This window comes from Saccopteryx bilineata, chromosome 7 (assembly GCF_036850765.1).
Source record: "Saccopteryx bilineata isolate mSacBil1 chromosome 7, mSacBil1_pri_phased_curated, whole genome shotgun sequence".
NCBI lineage: Eukaryota > Metazoa > Chordata > Mammalia > Chiroptera > Emballonuridae > Saccopteryx > Saccopteryx bilineata.
This window is the reverse complement of record NC_089496.1, coordinates 85,016,190-85,027,421: the sequence shown is the minus strand read 5'-3', so window position 1 is coordinate 85,027,421 and position 11,232 is coordinate 85,016,190. Positions and strand designations below refer to the sequence as shown.

Below are 11,232 nucleotides of genomic sequence, written 5' to 3'. Positions count from 1 at the left end.
CGCACCAATTGGAGTGTTTCTTATTGAGAAAAGACGCCTGAATTTTGGCCAATGAGAAGTCGTCTTCGTTTTCCTCCAGGCTTGGGATAGTGGCAGTCATGGCACCACCGGTGAGGTACTGCATCCCAGGTAAGTGACTAGGGCACAGAGAGAGTCCTGGGTAGGGACAAAGGCAGGAAGGCTGGACGGCCAGCAGCTTCTGGGCACCTGTGGCTGATGGAGCGTTTTTTTTCCGCAGGCGAACGTCTGTGTAACTTGGAAGAGGGCAGCCCAGGCAGCGGCACCTACACCCGGCACGGCTACATCTTTTCATCGCTTGCCGGCTGCGTGACGAAGAGCAGCGAGAACGGCGCGGTAAAGTGGGCGGCCTCCCATCTCCCCTGTCTCTGCTTTTCTCTTAGGCTGCCTTTTATTTCGCGGTCCTTAGTCAAGGGCTCTGTGGACGCACGCGTCTTTAGAGCCACACCAGGAAGTTTCTTCCAGCGGTGGTCCCTGCTGCTGGGCATTTAGCCCGCCCAGACCAGTTGTGTTGCTGACACTCAAGGAAGGATGTTGGGGAGGAGCAGAGGCGAGCACGCTCCTGCAGTGGACTGAATTCTGGCCGAACGTCGCCTGCTTCTCTGGCTGCATCCACATTCCCTTCTCATTCTCTGCAATCTGGTCGGACAAACTTCTTTGAGCGTCGCCAGTGCGCTAAGCTCTCTTCTGCCACAGGGACTTTGTACGCACACTAAATGTCTGGAGCATGCTCTACCGCTTTTTAGTCTATTTAATTCCTATCTATCCTTTAGATAGCCTATCCCTTCTTCAGAGAAGCCCTCCTAGACCCACTAGTTGAGGAAAGGATCTTGTCTTTTGTTTATTAAACAAAGAATTAAGTTTCTTTCCTTTTTTTTTTGTATTTTTCTGAAGCTGGAAACGGGGAGAGACAGTCAGACAGACTCCCGCATGCGCCCGACTGGGATCCACCGGGCATGCCCTGGGCGATGCTCTGCCCCTCCGGGGCGTCGCTCTGCCCCTCCTGGGCGTCGCTCTGCCGAGACCAGAGCCACTCTAGCGCCTGGGGCAGAGGCCAAGGAGCCATCCCCAGCGCCTGGGCCATCTTTGCTCCAATGGAGCCTTGGCTGCGGGAGGGGAAGAGAGAGACAGAGAGGAAGGGGGGGTGGAGAAGCAAATGGGCGCTTCTCCTATGTGCCCTGGCCGGGAATCGAACCCGGGTCCCCCCGCACGCCAGGCCGACGCTCTACCGCTGAGCCAACCAGCCAGGGCCAAGTTTCTTTCCTTTTAAGCACTATCTCAGCATATGTAGTAATTAAATACTCAGTTAAATGATCCCCACTGGACTCTTCTCTTACTAGACTCTGAGATTCATGAAAGCTGGCTTTGCCACCATACCTTCAGTGCCTACCTAGCTCAAGGTAAAAGCGCAATAAACATTTGTTGAATGCACGAGTAATACTATCCTCCCTTGTTCCAGAGCCTAACATAGGGTTAAGCGGGATCAGATAAGCAGGCTTTGAAAGAGCAGCTTAGAGGCAGGTAGCATAGTAAAAAGGGGATTCAGAGTTAGAACACTTAGGTGCTGGGTACCTAGACCTTAATTCTGTTTCAGGTAAAAAAACAAACTCGCTGGCTTTCTGTTCTTCCTCATGTATAAATTGAGAGGCTTTTTATTCAGTTTTAGGAATTTCCTTACCATTCGTAAGTTTGTTCATTTTACATGTTGAGCATGTTTGTATTCCAGGTTCCTTGCTGAGCTGTAAGGATATGTTAATGAGCCAGATACACATGGTCTCTGCTATCAAGGGGCATAAACAGTTTGTTTACAATGACTTTAAAAGAATACAAGTTAGTTAGAGCATTGTCCCAATATGCCAAGGTTGCAAGTTTAACCCCCGGTCAGGGCACACACAAAAAAGAATCAACCAATGAATGCATAAATGAGTGAAATAAATTGATATTTCTCTTTCTCTCTCTCTCTCTCTCTCTCTCTGAAAATTAAATTTTAAAAACACTTTTAAAAATAAGTAAAAGAATACGAGGGGGTAGCATGAGAACATGTCATAAATAAAGCCACCCTAGTAAGCAGAAGTGACATGTAACCAATCTAAAAGATAAATAAGGAGAGCTCAGCCTGACCTGTGGTGGTGCAGTGGATAAAGCATCGACCTGGAACGCGGAGGTCACTGGTTTGAAACCCCGGGGCTTGCCTGGTCAAGGCACATATGGGAGATGCTTCCTGCTGCTCCCCCCTTCTCTCTCTCTCCCCCTCTCTCCCCCACCCACTTCTCTAAAATTAAAAATAAATAAAGAGAGCTCAGTCCTAGCAAGCAAGTTGAACAGAGCTCCGGAGATGGGAAGAAATGTAATGAGTTGGTGAACTGAAAGAAGGCCAGGAGAGCTGAAACATAGGGAACATTAATAAAAGATGAGGTTCAAAAATACTCTCTTATACCAATAGGCAATGCCGTGCTCAGAAAAGAAAATTGCAGTATTCCCCTAGACCAGAAATAAACAAGTATGCCTATTATATAATATTTTTGGAAATTCTAGCCTGTAGAGTAAAATGAGAACTAGAAAGAAGCATTATAACTTTGGAGGTTAGAGTCAAATTATCCATAATTATAGACAATAAATTGTATACCCCAAGAAAATCACACCAAAAAGGGGGGGGAAAGCTAGCCAGAACTAATCTGCGATGGTTAGATTATGTCTTCTAGAAGCATTCTTCCTGTGGCCCTCCTGTTTTCTAAAATTTCTAAGGCTTTCTGCTCTGGGCTGCAATCTATAATCCACCAGCTCACATGGCCTCAACTACGGACCAAGGCATTCCTATATTACACTCAAACCATAAATATCTTTACCCAAGGCTCAGCCAGGATACTTATATTTTATTGTTGTCTTTTTAGCTCCCTGTTGTGTCTGTGATGAGAGAAACAGAGTCCCAACTACTGCCAGATGTGGGAGCCATTGTAACTTGTAAGGTAAGTTGGTCCTAACCTTGCTACTTAGGACACCTATATCCAGTGCTGAAATCATGATCATTGTAGAATTGCACTATTCAATATGGTAGCCACTAGCCACATATGTCCATTTAAATTTAAGTAAATTTAAGTTTAAAATTTATTTTTTTTTTTTTGTTTTGTTTTGTTTTTGCATTTTTCTGAAGCTGGAAACAGGGAGAGACAGTCAGACAGACTCCCGCATGCGCCCGACCGGGATCCACCCGGCATGCCCACCATGGGGCGATGCTCTGCCCACCAGGGGGCGATGCTCTGCCCATCCTGGGCGTCGCCATGTTGCGACCAGAGCCACTCTAGCGCCTGAGGCAGAGGCCACAGAGCCATCCCCAGCGCCCGGGCCATCTTTGCTCCAATGGAGCCTTGGCTGTGGGAGGGGAAGAGAGAGACAGAGAGGAAGGTGCGGCAGAGGGGTGGAGAAGCAAATGGGCGCTTCTCCTGTGTGCCCTGGCCGGGAATCGAACCTGGGTCCTCCGCACGCTAGGCCGACGCTCTACCGCTGAGCCAACCGGCCAGGGCTAAAATTTATTTATTAGCTCCACTAGCCACATTTCAAGTGCTTAACAGCCACATGTGGTTAGTGGTTGCCATATTGGTCATTTCTGTCACCACAAAGTTGTACTGGACTGGACTAGTCTAGAGATTCTAGGAAATGAAGGCAGCCAAGTTCAAGTTTGCATAACTCGTTCACAGAACAGGTTCCCTAGGATGTAGTTTTACCTGTGTCTGGGAAACGGGCTCCAAAGGGTGGTAAGAAGACCTCTATCTTTGAATATCTGAAGTGAGACCTTTTTCTACAGAGAAGCAAAAGACTACTGTAGAATTCCTGTTAAATGTCAAGTCTTTCAGGGTGTTTCACAGGAAGTACAAATGAATGCTGTACTGATCAGTAATTATACATTATCCCACCCTCTGCCGGGTTGTATTAACTTGGACAAGCTCTTAGTTTCTCTCTCCATAAGTTGCTCCAGCAGAAAAAAATCTTATGTGTGAGTCTGAAAATAACTGGAGAGGCAGTGATCCAGATACTGTGCAGCAGCTGAAATGTAGACTTAAATTCCATCTACTTATAGTCCTCTTAGTAAGATCTGTTAGAGGTCTAGATTTGCTATAATGCCCTGTGTCTGTTTATGTTAGACATCTGTATATTTTTTTATTTTTAATTTATTGTGTTGACATGGTTTCAAGTGTCCCACTCAATATAACACCTTCTACCCACCACCAGATATCTGTATTTTTCAAAATCTATCCTTTGCTGTTTCATTTGATTCCTACAGTAATTCCATTGGCCAGAGTGGCTCTTATTTCACTCTATATATATCACCTATGCAGGGATAAGTAGGAGTTGATTTGTCTTAAGTTGTATACATATATATAATTTTACTTTATATATATATATATCACCTATGCAGGGATAAGTAGGAGTTAATTTGTCTTAAATTGTATACTTAATAGGGTTGCTTGAACTGAGATCCTGGTAAGTCATAGTTTATTGCTGTCTCCTTGAGCTGACAACTGCTAGTACTCTAATGCTGATTTTTTCTCTATTTCACAGGTTTCTAGCATCAATTCACGCTTTGCCAAAGTACACATCCTGTATGTAGGGTCCACGCCACTTAAGAACTCTTTTCGAGGAACTATTCGGTGAGAAGTATTCTTATTTCACATTTGCCTCAGCACCCAAAATAAGATTGGAATTTTTAGAAACAGTTGCAATTCCTCCTCCTGTCCATTTCTCACCTCTTTGTGCTTTGATTCACCGTAAGTAGTGTCCAAAGAAAATACTATAGTATATGAGTTAGGACAAAAGGCCGGATAGCTTGGTTGGTTAGAGCATAGAGCATCGATTGTCCCAAAGTGCAGAAGTTGCCGGTTCGATCCCCATTCAGGACACATACAGGAACAGATCTATGTTCCTCTCTCTCCCTCCCCTCTCCCCCTTCCCTCTTTCTCTCTCCCTTCTTCTCTTTCTGACATCAATAAAATAAACATTTTCTTTAAAAAGGAAAATACTAATAAGATAGAGCTTAAGAAAAAACAAAAAGAATTGAGCTAAGCTAGAGATTAGCAGTGTGGAATGATTCATATCAAAGTGGAAAGCACTTTAGGAAGTACCTTCCTTTCTTGAATTTAATATAGTTTAAGCCCAAGGATTGTAGGACATTACAAAAGTTAGTGGATAAAATGGTAGATTTTTTTTTTCTTTCTGTGGATTCTCTAAGAAGAAACAAATCATTCTTGTGAGCCAGCTAATTTAACTTTTGAGGCCCTTTCTACCCTCAGGATTCTGTGTAATTCTATATTGCTTCTGTTCAAACTCTCCTAAAGCAGCCAAGTTCCTATCCTTTCTTGCCAAATCTTATCTGCTTTTCTGTAGTCAGAGGTATTGCTGCACTTTGTGATCCAACAATGTGCAATGTGGTTTTCTCCCCTCTCTGAGGCCTGGGGAAGCTTCTCCACCCTGCTCCTGTGGGTGGCAGCTGGGTCCTAACTACAAGATCTCTGCTCTTATAGCTCTTTGTTTGCTAGGCATCTGCAAAATAATTCAGTCTCACAGATAATTAATCTGTTCATTTCTTTTTTGTAGCAAAGAAGATGTCCGAGCTACTGAAAAAGACAAGGTTATTGGGGTTTCTTTTCTTTTTTTTTTCGCTTAAGGAGTCTCAATATTTTTAAATTATTTCAGTGAACTTTAAAGATCTGTGAGAATGTGGAGTCCAAAGGAGTTGCAGGTGTTCCCTACTGGAAAGTATAGAATTCACCTCACTGTCCATTTCCTCTCCATATGAGTATTGTTCACTCTGTTGACCAGAGTGGGGCTGGTTTATTCTACCTTTGAAGCCAGGTATTTATTCATTGTTGTTGTCTCAGACTTACTCTGGACCTTTTCAGAGCCACCTTTTTTGCTCAAGTCAGATTGCTGATCAGGTTACTGGATTCAGAATCTTTGGTTTATATGATGATGCTATAGCAGCAATGAAAGTTGCTGGTTGACTTGAGTCATGATGACTTTATCCTCTGGGATTAGAAAGTAGACAGATCCTACTTGGGGGGGGGGGGGGCGTTTAATAGTTTCTGGTTGACCTAATCTAGAGCTTTCATTTAACACCCCTTTCTTTACAGGTTGAAATTTATAAGAGTTTTCGCCCAGGTGATATTGTCTTGGCCAAAGTGGTATCCTTTATTCCCAGCAGACTTGTTATCCTTTGTCAAAAGAAGACATGGAAGTAGAGAAACAACTCGAATGTCTGTGGGAGGGAAGGACCCTTCATTTTCCTTCACCAAGGTTATGTGACTAGATCTCCCTAGGTGACGCACAGTCCAACTACCTCCTCACCACTGCTGAAAATGAACTAGGGGTGGTGGTGGCCCACAGTGAGTCAGGTGAGTTGGTTCATACTTCATGTGCTTACCTTTTTCTAGAAGCTATGATCTGGGATTAATCCATTGTTTTCCCTGTTCTATAATTATTTAGGAAGCAATATGAATGTACATGCTTATTGCTGAGATTAGAGTGATTTCCTTATATAAATCTGAGGAAAAGGGAATAATTCCTATTTATCCTTCCATAAGTCAGTGGAATAAACAAGGTTTTTTCTGTATTGGGGGGGGGGGTTCACTAGATACCTTGGTGATATTTCAGCCCAGCTGAAAAGAGAGGGATCTCAGGCAAATATTTGGGGTACCAGTTCCAACACCAACTTTTCCTTTGTAGGTGTCCAGATGGTTCCCATCAGCTGGTGTGAGATGCAGTGCCCTAAGACCCACACTAAAGAATTCCGGAAGGTGGCCCGAGTACAGCCTGAATTCTTGCAGACCTAGAAGCCACATTTTACCCCAACGAGGGGGGTAAGCCGTTTCCAAGAGTACATGCATGAAAGTAGCAGTAAGATGCCATTGTCTTTATTCAGATACCTGAGGTCAGCAGCAGCCAGCTCTAGAAAAGTCAGCCAGAAACTATGGGTGGAACATTTTTCTTGTAAACCTTTCAGGGGATTTCATTCTCTTGAGTGATAAATTTCTCTTTTGGAGGCTCCCTAAACAAAATGTATAATGTTGGAAATACCTTATTTCTTCTGACAGTCTTATAAATACTTTTTTTTTTTTTGCTGTGACAAAGAAGACATTTTTATTAAAAGGATTTTGTGGTTTCTGTTCTCTTGAGTAAGGAAAGGAATCTAAATGGTGTTATGACATTTGGAGCAGGGGTTTGCCTGGTGACATCCATTAACTGATGTGTCGATTGCCAGCTTGCTTTGGACGAAGCCTAATCTCTAATCTTGTTTATATATTAAGTACTTCTGCTAATTGAGTACTTACTATGTGCCAGCCACTGGATCAGACACTTTATATACATTCCCACAGAGAGATAGGGTTTAGTGGTGATTCAGGTAGCATGTGAGTAGCTCTGAAAGTTATTTGATAGCTGTGGCCGGTTGGCTCAGCAGTAGAGCGTTGGCCTGGCATGTAGAAGTCCCAGGTTTGATTCCCGGTCAGGGCACACAGGAGAAGTGACCATCTGCTTCTCCACCCCTCCCCCTTCCCTCTCTCTCTCTCTCTTTTCCTCCCAAAGGCTTGCCTCAAATGGATCGAGCAAGTTGGCCCTAGGCACTGAGGATGGCTCCATTGCCTAGCCTCAGGTGCTGAAATAGCTCGGTTGCCAAGCAATGGAGCAGCAGTCCCAGATGGACAGAGCATTGCCCTGTAGGAGGCTTGTCAGGTAGACCCCAGTCAGGGGACATGCAGGAATCTATCTCTCAGCCTCCCTCCTGGCCTCTCACTTAATTAAAAAAAAAGAAAGTTACTTGGTAATCATAGTGTTACTGGTAGAGTGACTACTCCAGGAAATGTTTGTTAAATATGAACTGAAAAGTGGGACACAGCACTGTCATGTGAGGATATCAGGAAAAGATTTGTAACATGAGATAAAAGGAATCAAAGAACTTGGATAAGTGAAGATATTCAAGGCAAAGAGTAACCCAAGCAAAGCACAGAAATAAATGAACACCAAAGTTTGAGGGTGAGGAAGGCATGAGAGTGAAGGAAGCATGGAGAAGTTGCAGAGGGAATGGACAGAACAGTAAATTATGTCACTTCTTGAGGTGTTATTCAAGGATCCCATGTCTTCTGTGTGTAATGACAGTGGTTGAAGGTAAGCTTTGGAATCAAGTCTCTAGTTCTAGCATTGAACAGGTTAAGTGTTTTTTTGTATTTTGGTTTTTTTGTTTGTTTGATTTTTGTTTTCACAGAGTCAGAGAAAGGGACAGATAGGGACAGACAGAAAGGGAGAGAGATGAGAAGCATCAGTTCTTTGTTGCAGCACCTTGGTTGTTCATTGATTGCTTTCTCATATGTGCCTTGACGGGGGTGTTCCCTTGCTCAAGTCAGCAACCTTGGGATCAAGCTGGTGAGCTTTTTGTTCAAACCAGATGAGCCTGTGCTCAAGCTGGCGACCTTGAGGTTTCAAACATGGACCTTCCACGTCCCAGTCCGATGTTCTATCTACTGTGCCACCTGGTCAGGCTGTAGTTTGTTTTTGTTTTGGGGGGGGTTTTCTTTTAGATTTTATTTATTCATTTTTAGAGAGGAGAGAGAGAGAGAGAGAGGAAAGAGAACAGGGGGAGGAGCAGGAAGCATCAACTCCCATATGTGCCTTGAACAGGCAAGCCCAGGGTTTCGAAACAGTGACCTTAGGCTTTATTTTCGTGGGGTTTTTGTTTGTTTGTTTGTTTGTTTGTTTGGACAGAAAGAGTCAGAGATAGATAGGGACAGACAGGAAGGGAGAGAGATGAGAAACATCAATTTTTTGTTGCAACACCTTAGTTGTTCATTGATTGCTTTCTCATCTGTGCCTTGACCAGGGAGCTACAGCAGAGCAAGTGACCCCTTACTCAAGCCAGCGACTTTGGGCTCCAGCTGGCAACCTCGAGGTCTCGAACTTGGGTCCTCCGCATCCCAATCTGATGCTCTATCTATTGCGCCACCGCCTGGTCAGGCTGTATTTTGTTTTTTAATTAAACCTTTTATTCAGATAATGATAGGTCCATATGCAGTTTTAAGAAATAATACAACTCTTGCCAGTTAGCTCAGTCAGTTAAGAGTGTTGTCTCAAAACAAGATTGCGGGTTTGATCCTTGGTCATGGCACACACAGGAACAGCTCGATGTTCCTGTCTCTCTCTCCCTGCCTCTCTGAAAAAAAAAATGGAAAAACAAAGAAAGAAAGAAATAATACAGAGAGGTCCCTTGTACACTTTGCACAGTTTCCCACAATGGTAACATTTTGCAAAATTATGCTGTAACAATCAGGATGTGGCCATTGATACTTGAGCAAGTTATTTTTGTCTGTTTCCTCATCTGAAATATACTGCTCACAAAAATTAGGGGTTATTTTATCACTTCATATTCATTTTGAAATATCCTCTAATTTTTGTGAGCAGTGTAGTATGACTTTACAGGATTAAGAAGAAGAAATGGCCTGACCTGTGATGGCGCAGTGGATAAAGCATCAACCTGGAAACGCTGAGGTTGCCGGTTCAAAACCCTGGGCTTGCCTGGTCAAGGCACATATGGGAGTTGATGCTTCCAGCTCCTCCCCCTCCCTTCTCTATAATAAATAAATAAAATCTTTAAAAAAAAGAAAAGAAAAAGAAAAAAATTTTTTAAAAAAAGAAGAAATGCATAAAAGTGCTCAGCACATGCCAATAGTATTGTTATATATTATTGCTATATATCTGATTGCCTTCTGTGAAGTATCTACTAAATGTCAGACCATATGCTGGCCACTTATATGTAGTTTGTTTAACCAGTCCCCTACTGATAGGTATTTTAAAACTTTATAACCTTTTTTTTACAATGCTGCAGAGAAGACATCTGTATCTTTGTGCATGCCTGATTCTTTTACAAAATGGTTTTCTAGAAGTGGAATGCTGGGTCAACTATGCACATTTTCAGTTTTGGTTAGATTCTCCCTATTGCAACTTGCAGAAAGCTACCAATTGATTCTGTCAACAACAGTGTTGGCTGTTTTACTTATCTCATATTTTCACAGTGACCATGGAAAATAGTAATCATTTCCATTTTATGGAGAAGTAAAACTAAGGCTTAGAAAAATTAACTTGCCCTAAGTCTCACAGACACCAAGTGGCAGAACAGTATTCAAACCCGGGTCCGTCTTACTGTAAAGCCCAGGTTTTCTCCTATACAGCGGTGCTTCCTTTTTCCAAGCATTAACAGAACCTTACGCATGCAATTAGACGTTTCGTTATGGGTGCTCACGTTACATCATGTATTCAGTTAATAAATATATATTGAGCTGCCCACCACTGCACTGCTGCAGCACCTAGGGGGTAAAGCAGTGAACATGATAGAATCCTTTCCCTGTGGAGCTTATATTCCAGTGAAGGAGACAGATAATAAGTAAACAAATAAAGAGATGTCATAATTTCAGATAGTTAAAAAGTGTCCTAAAAAAGAGCATTTGAAATAATTGAATAATAGCCCTCTGATCTAGTGCAGACCGGGTTAGATTTTCTCATCCTTAACAGTGCAGTAGTGTATTATAAATCAGTTATGTGCCTGTCTCCCCTCCCAGTCTGAGCTTTTAGGGCAGGACTCTCTTATCTATCTTTGAATCTCCAGTTTCTGGTACTATGACTAACACATAGCAAATACTCAATAAAAAATGGTGACAGGGGCCCTGGCCGGTTGGCTCAGTGGTAGAGCGTCGTCGGCCTGGCGTGCAAAAATCCCGGGTTCGATTCCCGGCCAGGGCACACAGGAAAAGCGCCCATAAAAAAGAAAAAAGAACATCTTCCTTATTCCTAGAATCAATTTTAGATTAGCAAATATCACCATTGCTAAACATCACTGTTTGGGCACAGATGCTCAGTCAGCTCCGAGTACCTGTCAACATTTTTTTTTTTTTTGTATTTTTCTGAAGCTGGAAACGGGGAGAGACAGTCAGACAGACTCCCGCATGCGCCCGACCGGGATCCACCTGGCACGCCCACCAGGGGCGATGCTCTGCCCCTCCGGGGCGTCGCTCTGCCACGACCAGAGCCACTCTAGCGCCTGGGGCAGAGGCCAAGGAGCCATCCCTAGCGCCCGGGCCATCTTTGCTCCAATGGAGCCTTGGCTGCGGGAGGGGAAGAGAGAGACAGAGAGGAAGGAGGGGGGTGGTGGAGAAGCAAATGGGTGCATCTCCTATGTGC

The 11,232-nt window shown here is 43.5% G+C and overlaps 1 protein-coding gene across 3 annotated transcripts; it reads left to right on the top strand.

Annotated features, from left to right (window-relative positions):
- Positions 1-61: 61 nt before the first annotated feature.
- Positions 62-10,355, top strand: EXOSC1 (exosome component 1). Of its 3 annotated transcripts, none has more exons than XM_066238606.1 (9): positions 62-129; positions 239-354; positions 2,910-2,984; positions 4,576-4,664; positions 5,608-5,641; positions 6,144-6,194; positions 6,320-6,404; positions 6,736-6,869; positions 9,478-10,355. In XM_066238606.1, exons 1-8 carry the CDS (start codon positions 99-101, stop codon positions 6,840-6,842), a joined length of 588 nt encoding a protein of 195 aa, XP_066094703.1. In that variant the 5' UTR covers positions 62-98; the 3' UTR covers positions 6,843-6,869; positions 9,478-10,355. The 3 variants fall into 3 exon arrangements, with proteins under 3 accessions (XP_066094703.1, XP_066094704.1, XP_066094702.1); XM_066238607.1 differs by lacking the exon at positions 9,478-10,355 and adding an exon at positions 7,594-8,524; XM_066238605.1 differs by lacking the exon at positions 9,478-10,355 and having other exon boundaries at positions 6,736-7,090.
- Positions 10,356-11,232: the final 877 nt, after the last annotated feature.